Source organism: Daphnia pulicaria, chromosome 7 (genome assembly GCF_021234035.1).
Source record: "Daphnia pulicaria isolate SC F1-1A chromosome 7, SC_F0-13Bv2, whole genome shotgun sequence".
Classification (NCBI taxonomy): domain Eukaryota; kingdom Metazoa; phylum Arthropoda; class Branchiopoda; order Diplostraca; family Daphniidae; genus Daphnia; species Daphnia pulicaria.
The window spans coordinates 14,694,833-14,717,014 of NC_060919.1; the positions used below are offsets into that span (position 1 = coordinate 14,694,833).

Consider the following 22,182-nt stretch of genomic DNA (forward strand, 5'->3'; position numbering starts at 1 on the left):
CAAAAATTACCAGCCCCCCGAGACTACATATAAATATGATACAAAACAACAGAGCCAGCTGCTTGGGTGTCTAGAGCCAACGTGCTGACGCAACGATGCAAATGGGATTCAGATGATAATGAAATTATCATCCGCCTCATTTGTATCCCTTTTGTTTTAAAAATATTCAAAAGATTAAAAAAACAAAAATAATTACAAGTCAGGTGTCAGGATTAGTTTAAAATAATTAATCATAGATAAATAATTAATTGTCGGGTTTGAAACAAAACAGAAAAAAAAATAGCTGTACACACATCGTCTCTCTGATTTTTTGTGTCCTTTCGATTATTACCTCCTTGTTGAATGTGTTAATCGTTTTGATTTCTAATAATAATCGAGACGAAAATAATTACGAAAGAGAATTCACTCGTCAAGATCTGCTCTCTGCTGTGTATAACATAGTGTGTAGTTACACGTTCGTCACGAGGGGGGATGGAGGACTCTGTTAACACACACGCTATACACACCACAGACGTACTTTTTTCATATTACATTGTTGAAAACATTATACATGGGACAAACGAAATGGAAAGAATGTTGGTGTCGAACTCGTCATCTTTTTTTATGACGACGACGATTTATATCAAAAAGATTTTCAGAGAAAATAATAATAATAATAATAATAATTAATTAATTGTCAATATTCAATCAATTTCAAATTTTCTGTTCATAGCCCTCGCGCGCTGGAAAAATTAATTATAGACGAAAGGCAACTTGTACACACACACAACAACAAAGTTAAATGTGGAACAACACCCCAGCAGTCAAATAATTCAACTTAATCCCCTCCACACACTCAAAACAAAATTAACAAAAACAAAATCTCTCCCCCCAAGAAAAACCAAATAATTTCGACAAAATTTGTTGGTATTTTTTTTTTTTTATTAATTTCATTTTTTTTTTCTTTCGTTTCAAATAAAAAAGCTTATTATATTATACATGTTTGACGTTGAGAAAAATATACAAAGCAGCATTCGACGAATCTCAAAATGTTTTTTCCCTTCAATTCGTCACACAACTTTCTTCTTTCCTAGATCTAGTGTATGTGCTTCTATTTTGATAGCTCGTTAAGTCGTTAGTTGGACCGTGTCGTTAAATGTCACGTGATCGATTTCAAGACCGCGTTCAGTATTTCTTTTTTTTACCCACCAGAAAAAAAACGAAACGGTTAATTATAAATTCTACTCGTAAAAATGTAGGACTAATAATAATAAGAGAGAGAGTTATGACGTCATATAATCTAATATCTTTTTCATTTCTGTTTGAGAATCTAAATTTAAAAAAAAAAAAATGTACTTACAGTATATATATATAAATGTCAAAATTCGTGTCACGGGCGATATTATGTGAAAATATATATTAAAATATTTTTGTTTTGTGTGTGTGTTGTTAGATTTTGTTGTTGTAATAATCACGGGGCGTGACCGGATGCGAGATTCAGCCTAACAATCAAAAGGCCCTTTCATTCTTATCGACTTAAAATATTAAAAAATAAAACCCTTTCACGTTAAAGTTTGTTCCCTTTACTTCTTCTTCTTAAGCGTTTGATTTTGTTGTTTTAGTTTAAATTCAATTCCGGATTGGGACTGAAATTGATATCGTTGACGCTAGCGTGCAGCTGGGCCAACGATTTCGGCGGGAGTTCATCTCTGAAAAGAAGTTCGGGAATCTTGTCGGCGATCTCTTCTTCCTTGTCGTCGTTCTCGCGAAGCTCCTGAGTCCACGGGTAACCGTCCAGCTCGTTCAACTGGAAGGCCGGGTCGAGCACGTAGCTGGCCGAAGTTGGAATGGGGTACCATGGTTTGTTGTCGAACGACGTCGGGATCGGGTAGACGTTGGGACGGTGCGGTTGGTGGGTTGGCGCTGGCCTGTAGGGCGCCGGCCTCACGGGCGGGCGATAAGGCTCTGGTGCCGGCCTGACTGGCGGCCGATAAGGTTCAGGCGCCTGAACGGCCGGCGGGCGATAAGGTTCAGGTGCTGGAACGGCCGGTGGCCGATAAGGTTCAGGTGCTGGAGTAGCTGGTGGGCGATAGGGTTCAGGTTCCGGAGTGGTTGGCGGGCGATACGGTTCGGGTGCGGGTCTCACCGGTTCCGGACGGTAAGGATCCGGTTTGAAAGACGACGGAACATTGTAGACCGGCTGGTACGGCGGAGGTGGCGGCGGTGCCGGATAAAACGACGGAGTCGGATAATAAGGAGCCGGCGGTTTGACGTACGGAGCCGGATGAGGTCGGCTGGGCTGAACCGGTGGCCGATAAGGCAAGAAAGGCTTGTGGTACGGCCCGCCATTGTGCTGGTACGGCGGCTTGGGATACGGACCGTTCAAAATGATTCCGTAGAGCGGTCGCTCTGCATCGCCTGAGAATAAGACACACGAAATGTCCGATGAAATCAACGAAAGTTGAAATTATCATTTTTTAAAAAATTCGCCGACACGACGACGGGCCACTCCCCCATTTCAAATTTTCACTTTCGTGATCCCGAAAGAAAAAAAGAAAAAGAAAACTCGTTTTGTTATCGCATCTATGGCTAGTCTGTGGGCGTATACGGTCAAACGTTCTAATTCGGAGTTGATGGGATGGATCTGGAGCGTGAGCGGCTAGTTTGCGCACAATTTGGAAATGAGAGTTTTGGCGTGACAGCAGCTCGGAATGAAGGATTAAAAGTGAAACGAAATCATCTAGAGGCTATGTAACAAGCTAGCTGCTAGATTACTAACTAACTGGCAAAGCTGTCGGTACAGGGATCAATCGACCACCAGACCGAAATGACTTGAACCAGTTACCCCGTTACCGGCACTTCCATTTTCGTCAATTTAGTTCTCAGACTAGAAAAATGTGACACGTCCGGACCACTTTCATTTCGCCGAGTCTTGTATGGAATTTGTTTGTTTCGTTCGTTTCAGAAAAATTCGACTGGATTGTCTTGGCTGACACCTTGGCGCGAAAAAATGTTGAACTTGTGATGTCACACAACGCGATTGGGCAGTAGATTGCGACACCCAACCCAAAAGGAAAAAAACGGGCTAGACATTAAATAACCAACTGACCAAACCGGACAAGGATTTAATATCAAACTTGTAGGAAAGAAAAATAAAACAAAACAAAAAAACCCCGAAGACTTTCGCGAGACTTTCACGACCGACAAAAACAAAAAGGCGAAAATGGACAGGCCAACAACGGAGGGGGGAAAAGACAACGAAATAAATTGATACGATGGGAGTGCGCAGTATATAGCTAGCTAGCTAGCCGGTACGGCCCCGCGGGTCATACCTTGGCCTCGAATCTTAAAAAATGTTGCAACCAAAGGATATAGATAAGCGCAATTAGTAAAAATTTAAAAAAGAGGTTTTGAAAGAAATGCCGTGTATCCTTTGTGGACGTGTATCCTTTTAACCGGAGGAAATGAGATCAATTCTTTGGGTCGGCTATACTGATAATAATAATAACTACAAGTAGCAGCTGATTAAGTTGAGTCCCTTTTTCAGAAAAAAATGTTCAATGGGCGAGCGCGAAATAGAGCACGTGGGAACGTGAGCGCCGCGTTTGTACCCGCTGCGAACTCGCCGTTGTACCTCGGTCGATAATTTCCGCCTTTTTTTAAAATGTCTAAAATTCAATGTTAAACAAAATGATTACCGTAAGCTTTGCTTTTGATTTTGAACGAGGAGATGTCGTCTACTACTAGGACGAGGATCAAGACCAACATCAGGCTGGACGTTAAGGCGCTCTGCGTGACAAAAATTTCAATTCAATTACAAACGACCGGTTTTAATTCAATTAAAATCCAACAATTAGTGTAAGAGAAGAAAGAAAAAAGATTTCTTTGTTTTTTAGTGCTTGGTGAGAAAGAGATGTAAGCAACAGGAAAAACCAAAAACCACGCACGATTTTTTTCACTGATAGATTGAACGATAAGGACATCGGACGATGGCGTACAAGTGGCAAAGATGACGGCGGTGCCATGATGGCGGATTTTATTTTAACTCCAGCGATCCTCTTTATTCGAAATAAAAACGACGTAAAGTATAGTAGAATCCTCAAAGGTGGTCGACGTTAACAAACAAACACACAAACTGTTGAGTGAAAATTCAAACGAGCCCAACAACAACAACAACAACAACTTTCTGCTGCCAACTTGACTGCAAGTCCAGCGCTTTCTGACTTGTTCAGTCCCGAACACGTTGGGCAAGTTGTGTGGACCGATCACAGCACGGGACCCGACCCCCCCTCCTTTTCCTCTCCATCCCCCTCCTACAAGTCGATGGCTGTGGTTTCTTTCAGGGAGGAGGGAGGGAATTGCGGTGGTGGTACGTGTCTGGTGAAAGTGTATCACCCAAAAGGTTCCTTTTTTTTATTCTTTCAACTTCTTACACATTTCCAGTGGCTACTAGAGACTATTAAGACTGTCGTGTGTGCACGTGCTACTGGCAGAGAGTTCGAGGCTGATTTGAATATGTAATTTACCTTGTAAGACAACCATTTGGGCCACGGGAACTCTATTGAAATATGATTTGATGCATTTCGAATGGCCTTTTTTCTATTTCGTGTTGGAGATGTAAAATTGAAATTTGAGTTTCAAAATAAAAAAGGGAAAATAAAAGTTATTTCACTTTTTTCGGATGCTGGGCTCTTACCGTCTTCATCAGCAAAGGTGACTCGGTAAAAGTTCGTGCAAGGAGGTTGACCGCCTTAATTTTCCTTCTTTTTTTTTCTTTCTTTCGTTCCCCTTCATTTGACTTCTGCTAGAAAGTCTACCAGACAGAAAGAGTCGCTGCTGCTAACTGCGCTGCTGAGGCTATACGATGCCTGGGCATTATATAATTATCCGCCAAAGAGATAAATGATTGTTTTGGTTCGCCTTTTTTTTCTTCTTCTTCTCTTTTTCTCTTTCATTTTCTTTCACAGCCAAGAAAAAGCGACGACGAATGAGACAAGTAGGTGGGGAGGGGGGAGAATAGAGCCGCGACAAAATACAAGGAGAAACTTTCACGCCGATGAAATTCATTTGGTCAGAGGAGGATTTGACAGGAGGCTATGCCGGTGATGCTCAGAGAATATTAATAGAACAACAAACTTGAATCTCTCTGTGAATTTAGACTAGAAAAAGAATCATTCTTCCTGCGGGCTGGAGATATATAATTCTAGAGTAGACAACACTGCTGACCCAATACTGGCCGTTAGTATGCAAATTGACGTTTTTTCCTTAAGCGCTCGAACGATAAAAATTTCCATTTTCATTCGTTTTGTCCAGCAGCTAAGAAAAAAGGAAGGACGAACCCCGTCAGATGGTGGTCCAATTTGCTGGACGACGTACGAGATGCGCGGAAAGTGGACGGACAAAAATACGACACAGCGGAACCTCTGGGCGTCATAACCGACCCCCTTATTATATACTGTTACGCAACGTTATTAGGCATCCGCAGCTTCAGCGCAGACGGTTATTGTGTTCAAATTGAGACCAGGGTTCAATATTTTTATCCTTCAGTCTGGCCGCCATTTTTCCTATACAACCACCAATCCCACCGCAAAAGGAAACATGATTGATTGCGTCTATTTTTAACAAAGTCAAGTTATTTAAATTTTATGTGGGTCTATTAATCAATTTCTTAAAGAGAAAAAAATTTTGAAAGTCGAATGGGAAAGACTACTAAGGAAATGTCGGCGAAATTGTTCGACGACCGCAATTGACAGGTGTCGCTAGGCGTTTGACACATCACACTCGATGACAGGTGCTGCGCACACATTTTGCGTCACCGAATAAGTCCCCAGACTTTGCTGCACACGAGGAAGAAGAAGAAGAACAGAAAGGGAAACGACGCCGGAGGAAGTGACGATTGGGTTATGTCGTGAGTGCAAAGAAAGAAAAGAAATGAGAATTTTCGCCATTTCGTCGCTGATGGTGCGGGATTTTCCCGACTAAATCCCAATGCAAATTTTGAATTTGCTTTCCAGCCAACAACACAAAAAATAGTATCGTATCGAAGATTGATGAATGGACGACGAGGTACATTTATGAGCAACAACATCGTGTAGAAAATTTGACAGCTCTTGCAAAAATGGGCGCTGGTCGGTCAGTGATTTTTACACTTGCGCTCATATTTTTTTCACGTGTGCACATTGCACGAACATTTTAAATCGCAAGCACTTGAGAGTTCGTTGAATCCCAGCAGTAGAAACCGGTTGGTAGAATTTGCGCAGATATTTTTTCTCAACTTTGTCCGTCCAAAAAATAAAAATAAAAAAGATCTCAGAAGAAAGTTTCGCTCGAGATATACAATCCCCCCCATCATCATTTATATTACGGCGATTAGTTTAAGAACAAGCTCTCCACAGCAGCGTGTACACACACAAAAAAAGAACCGCATTCCACACTCAATTGTTTTCTTTGGGCGACCAAAAAAATTTACAAATAACAAAAGACACACGACATATTTTTTTTTTCTTTTCTTAACAAGAACGCGCATAATAAACGAGACGATTAGAATTTAAAAGAAACAAAAAAAAATAACCAAAGCCAAAAATTGACAATGAAAAACTGTGAAAGCGGCCAGGGGGACCAGACCTTGTCCATGGGGGTATACGCAATCATTTCGGAGAAATATTTTTTACTGGTTTTATGATCCAGTTGGTTTGTTAAATACGACCTATCCAACGGTGAGATAATAAGTAGAACCTCCAATAAATATTTCAATCGTAAAATAAATAAAAAAATGTTTGGAGGGGGGTCCACACCACTTAATATGTGAGGAATCTTCAAGGATGGATGAGCCCAGGAGAAAATCTTTTTTATCCCCCGCCGATCGCTGTGACCGAATTATTGCCGCTTAAACAGTATCAACAATTTTGTTGGGAAGTCGTTTTTCTCATTCCAATTTCTAAGACTCCCGCTTTTTCCCTGTAATCTGATTTTTCTTTTTCCGGGGGCGTGTAGTCCGCACAAACACACACAAATAAAAATGTGACCAACTAATTATCCAATTCTCATCGCCAAACAGAATTTGTTAATATTCTTTAATTGTTCTTTTTTTCGGGGACCTTCGGGACTTGGTTTGTACACATTTCCTTGTGTAGACGACCGAATGACCGAGCCTGAATTTTGTAACTCAATTTCAATCGTTTCGATTAACACAAAAGAGAATTAAACCAGCCAAAATTTAACTCTTTTGAATTTCCTTTGGGAAAGTGTCGTCGTCGTCGTCCTTTTTGGCCAATCTCATTGATATGCCAAATCACGGGTCTCCTATTCATTCTTCCTTTGTCTAAGGAGTCCCACCGGGTAGGAAATTCAACTGACGGAAATTAATCGTCATGCCGTCGATGATCAGAGAGCGACACAAAAAGAAAACCCGATAGAGATTTAGGGGGTGCGCTCACTCTTTGTCTCATTTCGACAAGAAAATGTTGTTATTTTTGTCCCCCTGCGGGACACGCGGGATAAGAAAAAATAAAAAAAACTCCTTTAGGGCGAAAGAAAAACTCTCTCCGTCCGTTTGGCTGTTTGTTCCTTATATAAAAACACACGTAAAAGGCCATCATCCCCGGAACATTTCGACTCGTATCGCCGTGGTGGATTAGGAGCATGACGAAGAAAAAAAAAAGAACTTTTTGAAAAGAGAAATAGGTGCCCAGAGCGTTTGGGATTTGTTACAGGTGCTAGACTAGACTAGGTAGCCGCGCGTTTTTGAACTACGGGCGGCAATGGGTCCAGTCTCTCGTATAGTTTTCTCCCGTTTCGCTCCATACAGTAGTAGTCTCTCACATGGTCATATAGGGCCGTAGGGGACTTGCGCCAAGGTGAAATGCGAGGGACCTCCAAGTTGGAAAAATAATCATCAGGGTCCCCTTTTACTTCTGCTCTCATAACACGACGACGACCGTCCGTACGAAATCAGAGCCAACCCTTTTCCTCAGGACGGAACGTGACGTTGAATTTCAAAAAACCCCAAACAATGTGTACCAAGTGTGACGTGTACAAATGAAGACAATAAGCGCGTAGAATGAACTAGAATGCACCCCAGAAGATTGCATCGTCGGGCCGATTGGCTGGACATTTTTAGACAAAAGTATTCAGAGTAGAAAACTGTGCCCAGACTGGACAAAAGGAACGATGCCAAAAACATTCTTTCTCTCCTTCCATTGGAGAAGTGAAAAGGAAATGAAATGACGCCGTTTGTGTCATTTTGACGAACAAACGGCTGGAGATCGCACAAAAACCCCCAGTGAAATTGTGTCCTAAAACCAAGTCAAATTTATTTATTTATTTTTTATCGCTACTTTCCTATTCCCACTCAGCATCTGCGGGCTTTAAATACATTTTACTTTATATGGTCCCTGGACAGAAAAAAAAACAAAAAATTCAAAAGAGAAAAGGGAGTTGCAAAATGTAGACGAATTGCTCCCGTGTCGGTTGATTTACGTTATAATTGATACGATTTGATGCTGTATATAGTTATTTACTATGTCTACACCCCTCCCATACCGAAAATAGTTGTAGGCGAAATTTCATTACAGTTTTTAAAAGAGTATATGGCCGCGCGACCCACCCTCTCTCTGCCTATCAAATGCGTAATGGATATGCCCTGCTATTCGTACTTGATATTTACATACCCAGTGGTTCGTTCGTAAGTAAACAGCAGGTGACGTCTATAATCATCCGAAAAGAAAAAGAGTTTCGCCATATATATTTCTTTATTATACGGGACGACTAAACTTTTTTGTTTTGCCCAGCTGCAATATTTATATTTGGCCAAACGCCTTTTTCCAGCACGGCATTCGCCCATTTCGAACTCGGAACACACCAACCATCTCTTTAATAGCGTTCAGTTTTTATACGGTGGTTGGTAGACTGTGGGGTGTTCTCAGCCATCAGAAATTAAAGTGTTGGGTCTAAATACAGCAGCCAAACTCATCCTCTCGACACCCAAAGTAATCGGACAAACTTTTCGAGCCAAAATAGGAAAAATAATCGCCAAAGAAAAAGTTTGGCGATTTGAACAAATTTCATTTACAGACACGGCCGGCAAACTTTTCCTTTTTCCCCTTGCGATAGAGAGAGAGAGAAAATGGCAACAACAATTTGCAACAGAGATAGGAATCTATCGGGCTATTGTTAATAATACGCAACCCCCCCCCCCGAGTGTTGTTGTCGTTTCTTTTACGGCCCACGTCTGCAGCGAAAGTGGACTAGACAAACAAGAGTGTGTCTCTTCAATTGACGCTTTGTTTCTTAGTTCTTACCCCTCCCCGGTGTATGTAACACTTGTCCTCGTCGCCGTCATTGTTTCCCATCCGTGGGAAAACCATCAAACGAGATTGTCATTAGACAATAAGACGAACAAGAAACAAGGCGCAATAAGAGGCTAGATACTATATGGCTCGGCTGACATCAAGGCTTATTTTATACTGTGTGATGATGTGACTAAACCTTGTCAAGAAGAAGAAGAAGAACCGCTAGGAGCGGAGAAACCTTCCCTCACTCGACACTTGTGTGTGCTCTTGTTTTTGTCCCGATTCTTTCCTTCTTCCTTTGAAATCAAAATCGGATACAGCGCGTCCAGTTATAGTTTGTAATTCTCTCTATTCACGGGAAAAAAGCCGTGAATTCAAGTAAATCTTCTTTTTTCCTTTTCGCAGGTTATTACATTTATTTTTGATGCGAATGCGACGACAGTGTAGTTGTACACGGACTTTCTCCAGTCGCCCATAAATCAATCGCTTAGTTCTTTTTATTTCTTTCGGGGTAAAGAAAAATGCCCCGACTCAGCGCGTGTTTCCATGTCGCAATGAAATAAAAATCGACCCGAAAAATTATACCTCTTTAAAGATATTCATCTAACACAAGGGGTGTGATGAAGATCAACTGATGCAGCATCATTCTTTTGACGTCCTTGTCGACCAATGTTTCGCAGCCAAGAAAACCAATCGTATTGTTTTTATTTAAGCGCCCAAACGTGTCGTATGACACATACTCGTTTTGATTTGTTACGTGAACTTTCTCTCGCTGCGCAAAAACCTTATTTATTATTTCGGACATGAGACAGTTAAATTGTTATCTTGTGCGACAGTGCCGTCCTGCTGCGCAACAAGATGCATTACACTAGAGGTGACACGCGATAACCATTCATGGGTGACTCTTGGAAGAGGCCGATAGAGAGAGAGAGAGAAAGGAGCGATCGAAATAAGAGTTGAAATAACAAAATCGAATGATCGCGATTTTATTTCTAGGATAGGATAGTCAGAAGCCTGCAGGCGAAAAGGTGGAGTTGTAGGCCGATTCCGTTAACTGGACATGTCCAGCTGATAGTGCGCCATGCACTCTCTCCCTTGTTGAAGTCGACCTACTTCTACTCAACAGAGAGCCAATGATCGCCGTTTGAATTGATACAAATGTACTTAGAGAGGACTTTACTTGTACAACAAACATTTCTAAAGCAAACACCGGCGAAGAGCGGGGGTGATTACGTGATATCTTCTATATGGCAGGTGGGAAAGTGTGTGGTACGACCCGGCAACTTGTATTCGTTGTTTCTAACCCAAAAAATCGTTGTTCTAACCCCCTTTCTTCAAACTGTTGCGATTCCCGTTTGATCGACTGTTGGCTACACTACATGATCCGCACATTTTCGTCGTCCACTTTCACTTTTCTCAATTCTGTTTTGGGCGCGTGCGGGGGGGGGGGGGGGGAGTTCAAACGAGTTTTTTCTTTCTTTCTTCCGAGCTCAACTCTCGAGTGCCATGGCCCAGCGGTTAACGACATTCACCGGAAGTACTACGTCAAAAAAAAAAGGCAAAGTTGAGACTCAAAGCCGAGCCAATCTCAAATTCAAAAAAATATCGCGCCAAATTCTTTCACCATCTTCTCTGTTCTATTCGATCGCCATAAAAAGAGAATCAATCATTCAATGGCACACACTGGATATCTATTTTACGATATAGACTCTCATCCGGACGTTGGGAATTTCGCGGGTTGGGCGCCGAATCGGAATTGAGTCACGATGAGAGTGAGACTCTCTCAGCACCGGATCAACAAGACGCCAAGGACGGCGTCAAGGGCCAGGGACATTTTATACCTTTGAATGACACATTCGATCGAAAGTCTTTTGTTTCTTATTTTTTTGGGTTTTTTTTTGCGGTGATGTCAATACATGTGAAGAGCAACGAAAGTTGCGTGTAAGAATGCGGTCTCTATTTTTTTTTTTTTTTGCGTGGCGGGACCCTTGCGTGAAGGCTGCCGGCGCCCTTTTAAGTTCTCTATTTCTAATTTGAATTTTCACGCTCAAATTGAGTCCGAGGTTTATTGGTTCCGACGGTTGATGGAAGTCAATTCACGCCGATTTTTTTTTAGCTTTGTACTACCGAAACCGAAGGCCAGTAGAGGCGATACAAAACGATTTGGGTAAATCAATCACAGCGCATGATAGCCGATGGCTAATTGATCATCGGGCGTTGCGCGTGCGATTTACATGAATAAATAAGAGGGAAACCGTTCGTGACTTTTTGGAGGTCTGCGCACGGTGAAATTAGTCATCCAACTTTTGATACACAAGTGGTTCTGTTGAAACCAATTTTCCCAGTCAAGCATCCGCGAAGGGGGGAAACCATTTCGTATACGCAATGATGGCAAATCCCGTCCGGTCGTTATTCTGGTTTGATTCATTCGAAAATTTCGGCAATTTTCCACCTCACCGCATCGCGTTATCAAACTCGATTGAACAAAATCACGCGTGTCTAACTCTGTGAGAACGAAATTAAAGAAAGAAAGTATACGGATCTAATAAGGGAGCATATATGGGCTATTATACCACGGAGACTATCATTTTTATTCTTTCTTGTCTTGTAGGGGGGCAGGTTTTTGTATAGACGACACCATTACATTTATTTACTAGTCTAATATACTTTGGCCTCCATTCTTATTTTTTTCATCAAATTCTAGGGCGAAAAATGCCGGGAGCCACTGAACGAAATTGGTCCCGTCAAAATTCCAAAACCAAAAAAAAAGGGACTCGACGACCTTCTGTACGACAATTTTTGTTTCGAATTCTTTGGGATTATGTTGTTAATTATATTCCGTTCGTTCTGGGTCACGAAATAATAATGTACAACCACTTCATTTTTTGTTTCTGAAACGTCCAAACTCGGACAAAACAACAACCGAAATAAATAAATAAAAAACAAAAAGGTAAACATGTCTTCATCGCCATACAGTAAAGTTGAGCTTATAACGAAAGAAAGATGGCGGGTTTTAAATTCTTCTAATTGGACGCCTGTGGGAATGAAAGCGGTAGCACACACACACACACACACAACTATAGCATCCAACTCGCCACGTATTAGTCAAGGCTAAAAGGTATTTTTTTTTCTTTTAGTGGAGAAAAGACAAAAGAAAAGGATTGACCATTTTCTCTTTTCTTTCTACCTAGTAGGTAACAACACACAGGTGTCGGCAGTTAAAAGTTGGCTCGCCGACGTCATGGAATTAAAAAAGAAATAACGCTTAATTATATAGTCGCAAAAGACTCTGGCGATCTGCTGGCAAATGATGTATTCATCTTTGGGAGGCTTTCCACTTCGATTTTCTTCCACGATCCTCTTTGATAATTTATTAGCGGAATAATGCCGAGGGCGAATCGCATGTTTAATAGTGGCAAAAACAATGACGGAGCGCATATAATACCGCCTCGTGCCAGACAAGCCCAGCAAAACGGATGGGTTTCAACGTCAAATTTTTCAATGTAGCCAATGCAAATACATACGAGAACGACCGCATAACCAAACGGGAAAAAAAGAAGGAATCCTCCGCAATGTTCCCAACCACAAAACGCTATACGCCACACATCGCGCAACAGCCCCAGCAGTTGGTCCGATTATTTAGCAAACCAGACGAGCTAAGCGAGCTCGAAATATTAACACATTTGAATTGAAGAAGAAGAAGAAAAGCTTCTCAGCTGAAAGGTTGCTGGATCTTAATCTATTCTCAACTTGTATTCAAATGCAAATTTGGGCTATTTTGCAAATAGATGGAGGCCGGCACTCTCACCTCTTGCGCAATCAGTTTTTATATCTCCCGGAGCACGCAATACCTCTATCCGACGACGGCCAGCGTCCATCACGTACCCAACTGGTTTGGCATAAAAGTGTTGCCCAATGTGTGTGTGATCATTACAAGTCATTACCCAAAATAGCAACAACGCTCAAACATTTCGGCAATTTGAAAAAAGATTAAGAGAAAAGTATTTCAACAACAATCATACGACCGGACTATGTACAGAAATATCTTATAGCTTTGACGGAATCAAAGAAAAATAAAAAACGAAAGTGGACGACAGTTTGATCAAGTTGCGACGGCAGCACCAGGGTAGCACCTGCCAGAGGATTTATCACAAGAGAAAGGGAGGAGTATTGTCAATTAAAACAGACAAGAGTCTGGTTTCTGTCCGCATCCACCTGAATTGATATTCCGACAGAAATTTGGCAATCCGCGCACCTATGTAATGCCCATTTTTGCAAAAGAGTTTATAGGGCTCAGCTGTTTATTTTTTTGGGCAAGATGCAATAAAAACTTTCTAGCTATTGCGGAATAGGTCACACAGTTTCTGCGTGAGACATGTACACCAGCGAAAGGTCATGATGCAAAGGAAAAACAATGTCCAATAATTCAATATCAAATGGGCACACAGAGAGAGAAAAAGAAGTTTCGCCATCAATAATCATTAGATCCTTGACGTGATTCAATTACACCGAGGCGATGATTGAAAATAAATACGTTTGTATCATTCGATTATCTTGGACATTGTTGTTATTAACTTTCATTTCTTTTTTTGTGAGCCGAGGCGAATAACTGGTTCAATAACGGATCGTCTAGAATTTCATCCGCAACAGTGACTCGGCGCAAACTTTCCGGTTTTCCCCCCTTCTGAAAACGATATCACTAGTTCCCTTTATACTAGGATAAGTCAATTAAAAAATTTCAAAATAAATTGTAAAACCCCCGCAACGATTAGTCATCAGTTTCTGCTGACCGCTCCTTACAACTTAGCGAATCAAACCAATAATAAAAATTTAAAAAATGAGCTTTTTAAAAACGAATTCCGACATTGCGGTTACTCCAACCTCCTTTCTATGTACGCATTTGAGAATGGAGGGGGGGAATTCCTCAAGTTTGTTACTTTTCCAAGGACCCGGAGCTATTTCGTACCAGGTACCAACGCCACAACGCCAACCGTGGAGATGTTGGGGACCCAGGGTACGTTTTAAAAAAGAAGCGTATAGGCAAAGGAATTGGCTCGGTACCATATTTCTGGTTCTTATTTGGTACCTGGTCCCACTCGGTCAGTGTCGAGAGGTGAAATCGAGGCGAACTGTTGTACATAATCAACTCTGGCATCTATATAAATAATAAGGAGAGATTCGAGTCGATAGATGGAGGAACTATGCTGTGACGTATCAATTGAATTTCACAATAAAAATTCCTACCGGCACGAGTCGTAAACCAATTCAGCCGAAAAGAACGCCGCCCTTGGAAATATCGTATTGATATTCCGTTCCAACATTTTGAAAGATAGGGAATAAACCAGGAATCAAATGTGTCCCTGAATAGTCAAGTTTATCAAATCAAGATGAAACGACAAACTCCTTTTTAGCCAGAAACGATCACGACAAATTTAAATAAATTTGAATGCCCCAAACGAAAAATGATTGGAAATTTATTATTCGATTGAATTTTAATTTATGGGGCCGGTCGTAAAATAATGTAAAGGCTGAAAGGCCCCGTCACACGCTCGACGAATCCATTCAAATGTTTGCACGCGGAAATTCAGCCAATAATCAGATGCGCAAATTCGGAAGCTGAACGCGCAACACCCGTGCGGTATAATAAATAAGTTTCATTTGCAGCACACATTTCCTAGAAAGAGAGAAAAAGTCTACTTTCTATTCAAACAAAAAAGAAAGAAGAAATGGTTTGTGTTTGTTTGACCAAATTTCACGCCTCAGTCGTGCCCCTATCGAGGAGACGATACGTACACATTTAGCGACGCTATTTACGGCGGACGTGTGTGTGACTCGTTACAGTCTAATCCATACGTCCAAGCCAACATATGTGACGCTGTCAGTGTAAATTCTCCTTTGCCTTTTTAAGAGCAGACCAGCGACGAAAAAAAAAATGAACAAATTGCCACACATTTTCACCGACATTTTCGACGACTTCCAGCTTTCACGTTTGACACGGAAATCGCTATAGTGCACCAGCACCGTACAGCTTTAAGAAGCTGTAAAGAGTTTCGGAGATTATTTTCACCTTTTCAATTTAAACAGAACGAGAAAAGATTTTCCCTTTCGCCATTTGTGCGTTGTCGTGAATGATGAAAGAAAGGGATTTCAAAGCTCAGATAAAAAGGCGGATAGATGTTACGTTGATACGTTTCAAAACGCTAATGGATATCTACTTGAGCGGTTGAGAAATTTCTTTTTTGTTAAAGGACATGCAATTCTACTTTTCTTTTCGATAAAAAGTCGTTCAATTGAGATTTTACCCCCGTGTTTAAAAATAAAATGAATTTCTAGCGTGTGTGTGTGTCTCCCCTGCTGCTGGATGTGTATGTTCTACGTCATCGCTAAAATATATATATTTATAGCCTTTGCGCTTTCTAAAAGAAAAAAATGTTTTACGCAACTTTGGCAACGAAAGAAAAACACACACGCAAACATTTATACAACTTTTTTGAGATTTGGATAACGGGAGGAGTTTCAACCAAGAAAAGTTTTTCAACATCACAACCCCGGAGCGGAAAAACTTTTCTACTTCTACTTCTCCGCGATGACCTTTGGCGTGTGTAATCAGCGACCGTTTGATTTTATCTATCCACTTTGCGTTGGTCTGTGAGAGACGGAGAAAAAGGATCGCATATGGTTGTCAATTGCAAGATGAATCGCTAGTTTCGTTTGGCTTTATTTCGAGCGCTCTTTTGGGAGACTCTAGTTAAGACTTCCAAAAATGGTCAACAAACTCGGGCACTCAAGATTTAAACGAGATGAACGTTGCAAAAAGGAGAGCCCCTTTTTTTAAAATAATAAAAGCTTGACGTCAAAATGACTGGGCAACAAACAAAACAAAAAAGTGGTGGTTAAGCGTTTACGGTTTTTATCTCATCAAGATGTTTTTTTAAGAACACCTGGAATGGCCACAAGCGACAAAATGGATCTACTAGCTCGTCGCAGATGCCTATTTTTCTCAATGAAATATTTCATAAAGAAAAAGAGGAGCTTGTCATCTGTCTGTCTACAAGGAGAGAGTCTCTATGGGCGTATGAAAATGTCATTATTCTCGAGAGGGAAAAATATGTGTTTACACTGTGTACTACATCACTGAGCAACGGTCGACTGGTTGTAGTTTATCTCGTCTTTGCAACAATGTTGTCCGTTAATAGTCTTTCTTTTATTTGATTCTTGATCATGGCAATGAGTTAGATTATTATTTCATTTTAAACTTGACAAAAGATGTTGGCGAGAAAGATAAAAGTCCTGAGAAAACTGACCGTTTCAATGCATGATTCGTGAAAACAAATAAGCAAGAGACAAGATTGTTTTCAATCCTTCGGGGAAATTGGATAAGAGTCAAAGAAGTGCAACTTTATGATCTCGTTGGAAAATTTTAAAACTGTCATACGAGAACAAAGACTATGTAAATTCGGTAAAAGAAAAGACTTGCACTACCCCCAAACTTTAAGCCCAAATGTTGCGGTTGAATTATTAAACTTCATTCAAAATCTGAATGAATTCAAAGTTACCACATGACTTCAATCAAAGAAAATGTAATCGAACCCATGACATAACAATTCACGAAGATGTCAAGGAATTGCAGAAAAGTCGTCTTCGAAACCATCATGATAAAGAAAAATACCGTACGCAAAGTAAGCCTTGAAGATTACGTACGAAAAATTCCAAGGAAAAATCGGCAAGACTTGGCACACATGTAAAATGAGCGTAAGTAAAAAATTGCGCCAATTCACATTCACAGTACAATTATCCGAAATGTGACTTGGCACTTGGGTCATATTTAGTTTGACCTGACGGGGGAAGATAGTTTGGTCGATAACTAGGCTGACCCAACTGAACGAAGAAGATGGTGTTGAGGTTCGCTCTCTTCCCGTGAAAGAGCCAATTGATGACTCAGGAATGGCCACACTATGAAAACGATGACTCATCAAATGAAATACTCATTGACGTGTTTTTGCTCACCGCATTTCGCTGTCAAGGGCAGGTGAGCAACTAACACAACAGCCTTCGAGATGTTGTAACGATAAGCAAGGCCTCCCAGATGGAAAATAGGGTAAATTTTTCCTACCTTGTAACCCGGGAAATACAGCCAGACATATCCAAGTGATCCATCCGCAGAGATGAAGTTGAACACGCCAAACGGGATGAGAGGAAGGGAGTCCTCGTGAATACACACACATTCACATGAGTGTACACAAGGACATTAAAAGAAGGAGGGAAGAAGAGATGCATCAGCTGTAGACTCTCCAATAAAGCAGGATGTTGTTTACCTACATTTAAAAAGTACAGAAATTATTTATGGAAGCCACAAGGAAAAGTTAGAATGAGACGACTAGGTACTATGCTTTCATTTTTAATAAACGATGTAAATTTTTAATGGAGCAAGGCATAAACAAGCCATGCAAATCATTTCAATACGTAATGGAAGAAAGAGTAATAGGATCACACAATGAATACCCACCGATGAAGCAGACACCAGTTGCTGCTGATGAGTGATGGCAAGGAAAACTTTTGCATGTTGATGATGATGGCTGGCTCACAACTCAGACCTGCACAATGAAGAAAAAGGGCAACATGAAGTTACGAATGAAACAAAGTAAATGACAAAAGCATGCCAACCATGCATGCCGTTCATCAATTGAGAGCCAACATGTGCTACCAAGTTGTAGTCAGGAACCAAAATTGTACAAGTTTGTTACAGTTTACTGCTTTTAATTAAAGGCCTCGTTTTAACCTGATTGTATTTCTTATTTTTAAAGTTATTTACCTGCTAAGAAGTCTCAAGTATTGCAGTTAGACCATTGAAGAGGTCTAGGGAGACGACAATCACATTTTTGTAATTTAACTTGTGTGAGCTGTTTCTCGTGCCGTCATTAATTCAGCACTGTTGCCAAATGTAAGTTTCTGTTTCCTCTCGACTTTTCCGCCAAATTTTGCATCCACTGACAACTGGACATGATTTAATGAGGATAATATTCATTTCACAAGAATATTCCAAATTAAAATTTAAAAAATAAAAAATGAGCTAAAAATAAGGTTGTTGAGTAATATTCGGTCTGGGTACACGCTCGTACTTTTGTGATTGCGTGGGAATTACACAATTAGGGGAAGCAAGGAATTGAATTTGGCTATAATGAATGCCTAATCAAATTAGCAATTGTATTCGCTAATCTCAATTACCAGGTAGATATCGCTAATCCTTTTCCGATTAGCCATTAGCAGTTGACCAAACCCCAAATGAGCGTTTGTGGTTTTCATCTCGCTAATGATGTTTTTCTTTAAGAACACCTGGAATGGCCACAAGCGACAAAATGGATGTAGTCGCAGATGCGTCTTTTCCTAGCAATGAAATATTTCATAAAGAAAAAAAGGAGCTTGTCATCTGTCTGTCTACACGGAGAGAGTCTCTACGGGCGTATGAAAATGTCGTTACTGTTGAGAAGAAAAATATGTGTTTACACTGTGTACTACATCACCGAGCAACGCTCGACTGGTTATCGTTTATCTCGTCATTTCAACAAGTTTGTCCATTAATATGTTGTTTTTTTAACAATTACGAGAACAGGTGCGCTAAATTTGCCTCCGGGCTTTTGAAAAATATTTGACCAAATGAAGCCTCCATCTAGTGTTGGATAGCCCAAGTTCGTGTTTGAGCTTCGACAACTTTCTAACAACAACAACAACAAACGCCAACTGAAAATATTTGAAATAAAAACGAAAAAACGAATTTTGATTTTTTTTTTTTCACCAGTTGATATTATCAATCACTGCGAAAAAGCTTTTTTTGTTTCTTTTAGAATAGCGTCGTGCATGTATAGTCGGCGCGGAATGTATAACAAAATTCACTGGGTGTTTCTTATTTTGAATTCCCGTTTTTTCTTTTAAATAATAATAGCATTACGCATTCAAAAAGTGTCTGAATAATTTTTTTGTTTCCCTCCGCCTTTTATTTCGTTCTGACAGCATAGAGAAATTCGCTTGAATATGCGCTGACCGTCTAAAAACAGACCGACGAACTTGGCCAGTTGGCCGATAAGGCAATAACCCCTCGAACGGGCAATTTCACTTTCTATGTACAGTTCACCTTTGCGATGTGACTGGTGTGTGTCTGCCCATGTCTGGGCTGGAGATGGAAGCCAATCCCTTCTCGCATTTTTGTTAGACAGGTTTGAATTTGCCGCCATTGTCAAAAGGAATTACAACACGCAAAATGTTTTGTTGCTGCAATCCAGACTTTTGAACATGAAAGTCGACTGATCCGCTCAGCCGTGTAAAAAATGGGTTATATGATAATCAGAACTGGTTTTTCTTCTTCTTCAGAAATAAATAAAAATAAAAATGAAATAAAAAATAGGCGAGGTAATTTTTTGTGCTAAGACTGTGACAATCGCACAAGCCCCGAAGAAATATATTTGGCAATTCAATATGCATCGAAATACACAAGTATATAAAACATTCTGTAAAATAGTGTCTTTTGTGAAATGAAAAATATTCAAGGCAGGATTTGATAGGGGTGTGTGGAGAAAAGTGATATAATATTACTCTACTTTTGATATCGGAAAAAAACAGTCTGCGAAGGCAAATAATATTTTCTTTTCCTTTGTTTGGTTGAGCGAGATGAAGTATAAAGAAAATTTAGATATATGTACACTCATGAAGAATGGTTGACTACCAAGTGTCTGTGTCAGATAATGAGTGGGAAGGTGGAGGAGCTGTAAGAATCAAATCGGCTAAAGTGACATTGTAAAAAGAGAATATAAAGTTGGATTAAGTATTGGCATATAATTATTATATCAAGATAAATCCTATTATATAAACTGTCATCGGGCTAGATCCGATGACGAGATATATCTCTGAGTAGAAGAATTGAATCAAAAAGGAGTCACCATCAAGCTAATCTCATTTCCTTTTTGCGTCTGAATTAAAAAAACCGACTCCTTATTGCGATTTCTCCGCTGTTGGGTGAAAACAAACAACTTTTGGTGGTAAAAATTAGAAAATACTTTTGGGTTTTTCTAATAAGCAGGAGCCGGAGCGGAGTAAGATGAAGCCTCGTAGGCTGGAGCGGAGTAAGATGGGGCGGGGTAAGAAGGAGCGGGGTAAGAAGGAGCGTGGTAAGTAGGAGCCTGGTAAGATGGGACGTAGGTAGGAGCGTAGGAAACGGTGTATTGGCTGCCTCCCTTCTTGCCTCCTTTCTTGCCACCGCCGTAAGATGGAGCGTAGGCCGGAGCGTGGTAGGCCGGAGCGGCGTAGGTCGGAGCGTGGTAGGCCGGAGCGGAGTAGGCTGGTGCGGAGTAGGCTGGTGCGGAGTAGGCTGGTGCGGAGTAGGCCGGTGCGGAGTAGGCCGGTGCGGAGTAGACTGGAGCGACGTAGGGTGCTGGGGCGGCGTAGTGGTTACCTCCCTTCTTGCCTCCTTTCTTGCCACCGCCGTATGAAGGAGCGGCGTAAGAAGGAGCGGCATAAGAAGGAGCGGCGTAAGAAGAACCACCGGAATAGTCTCCTGATAGAGAAGCGAGTGTGTTAAAAAGAGCATCAAAGTCAAGATCACTGCCCTTGATGGCCTTGAACAATCTCTTTAAGCCCCCCTTGCGCTTCTTGCCACCGCTAGATTTACCGGAAGAGTAAGCAGGAGCTGGATAAGCAGGAGCTGAATAAGACGGAACAGCGTAAGAAGGAGCAGCGTAAGAAGGAGCAGCGTAAGAGGGAGCAGCGTAAGAGGGAGCAGAGTAAGAAGGGTAAGAAGGGTAGGATGGAGCATAGCTAGCGCTGTAATCGCCATCTGTAAAAAAAAATGAATGTGTGCAAAAATCATTAAAAGTTGTTTCAATTATTCAATTCCTTCCGGACGACGGAGGTCAAATCCTTACAGCTGCTTCCACCCTTCTTTCCTCCGGCCATGGAGACCGCTACAAACATGGAAACGACCAGGAGAACCTATGTCAGAACAAAATGAATTAAAATCAATTGTGCACACTTGAAAGAATTCGTCGGTTAGTTGTTTTGCACTGTCGGCAGTATTTTTCTTACGGAGAACTTGGCTGCCATTTTCGCTCGGTAGAATTGGGTTTTTTGAGAGTATATTTGTATTTGACTGGAGCTGTTGAAGCTGATGACTGTATCCGTTGCTGGTCTGTTCGATGATTGAAGGAGTCACTGCCAAGGCTTTATATACCAATGTGCTGGGCCGATTAGAAATGCGAAAGGAAAATGAAAGGAGGAGGGAGGCGGATAAAAATAAAAAACAGCCACAGCGTATGGTAGAGATAGGTGTACGTGTATAGGTTTGGGTCAGGTGAATGTGCCAAGAGCCCTGTCACACTGGATGTTGCAGCCGGGGTCGGCGATCATCCATCGGGGAGGGGAAAATAAAAAAGTGGAACACTTTCCGCTTCTTGCTCCATAGCTGCTGCTGCTGCTGCTGCCTGGCTTTGCTGTCTGCTAAAGGCAAGAACTTGTGTGTGTGTGCCATTCACCTGCTGCCAGATCCAAGGACGACGGGTCGCGCTCTCTCTCTCTCTCTCTTAACGTACACGCGCCCCATCACGGAGACCCCGCTAGTCCCGAATCACGTTTCCCAGCAGTTCAGCCGATATGCCCTACCGCACGACGGGCAGCGACCCGCAATCCTCTGGCTGGGAACACACACATGGTTGTTCATTCGTTATCTAGAAGGAAGAAAATTTCGATTGGCTCCATTTCGAATTTGAAAATTAATTGTAATCATTTTAATAATTTTAATCTAATTTCTAAAAAAATAATTTAAAAAATAATTTGATTGGCTTCATTTTGAATTTGAAAATTTTTTTTAATCTATTTAATAATTTGTTTTATTAATTTCTAAAAAAATTAATTAAAACATTTGATTGGC

The 22,182-nt window shown here is 41.0% G+C and overlaps 2 protein-coding genes across 5 annotated transcripts; both read right to left on the minus strand.

The window, feature by feature from the left end:
• Positions 1–409: 409 nt before the first annotated feature.
• LOC124350713 (leucine-rich repeat extensin-like protein 1) lies at positions 410–18,186 on the minus strand. Of its 3 annotated transcripts, XM_046801532.1 has the most exons (4): positions 18,082–18,186; positions 17,776–17,863; positions 17,383–17,584; positions 410–2,397 (listed from the first exon to the last, which is right to left on the minus strand). In XM_046801532.1, the coding sequence occupies exons 3-4, from the start codon at positions 17,492–17,494 to the stop codon at positions 1,598–1,600; spliced, it is 912 nt and encodes a 303-aa protein (XP_046657488.1). In that variant the 5' UTR covers positions 17,495–17,584; positions 17,776–17,863; positions 18,082–18,186; the 3' UTR covers positions 410–1,597. The 3 variants fall into 3 exon arrangements, with proteins under 3 accessions (XP_046657488.1, XP_046657487.1, XP_046657486.1); XM_046801531.1 differs by lacking the exons at positions 17,383–17,584; positions 17,776–17,863; positions 18,082–18,186 and adding exons at positions 3,678–3,768; positions 3,978–4,245; XM_046801530.1 differs by lacking the exons at positions 17,383–17,584; positions 17,776–17,863; positions 18,082–18,186 and adding exons at positions 3,678–3,768; positions 3,927–4,245.
• Positions 18,187–19,674: 1,488 nt separating this feature from the next.
• Positions 19,675–21,465, minus strand: LOC124350730 (adhesive plaque matrix protein-like). Of its 2 annotated transcripts, XM_046801554.1 has the most exons (4): positions 21,342–21,465; positions 21,182–21,248; positions 20,929–21,093; positions 19,675–20,814 (listed from the first exon to the last, which is right to left on the minus strand). In XM_046801554.1, the coding sequence occupies exons 1-4, from the start codon at positions 21,357–21,359 to the stop codon at positions 20,330–20,332; spliced, it is 735 nt and encodes a 244-aa protein (XP_046657510.1). In that variant the 5' UTR covers positions 21,360–21,465; the 3' UTR covers positions 19,675–20,329. The 2 variants fall into 2 exon arrangements, with proteins under 2 accessions (XP_046657510.1, XP_046657509.1); XM_046801553.1 differs by having other exon boundaries at positions 19,675–21,093.
• Between the last annotated feature and the right edge of the window lie 717 nt (positions 21,466–22,182).

Excerpts from the sequence above, each read along its gene's own strand:
- LOC124350730 (XM_046801553.1), bottom strand. Across the intron at positions 21,094-21,181 it reads AAAGAAGGGTGGAAGCAGCT|ATGGCGATTACAGCGCTAGC; the intron begins GTAAGGATTTGA and ends TTTTTTTTACAG.
- LOC124350713 (XM_046801530.1), bottom strand. The coding sequence starts at position 4,004 with ATGGCACCGCCGTCATCTTTGCCACTTGTACGCCATCGTCCGATGTCC. Across the intron at positions 3,769-3,926 it reads ATCTATCAGTGAAAAAAATC|AGCGCCTTAACGTCCAGCCT; the intron begins GTGCGTGGTTTT and ends TTTGTCACGCAG. Across the intron at positions 2,398-3,677 it reads AATCAAAAGCAAAGCTTACG|GCGATGCAGAGCGACCGCTC; the intron begins GTAATCATTTTG and ends TCTTATTCTCAG.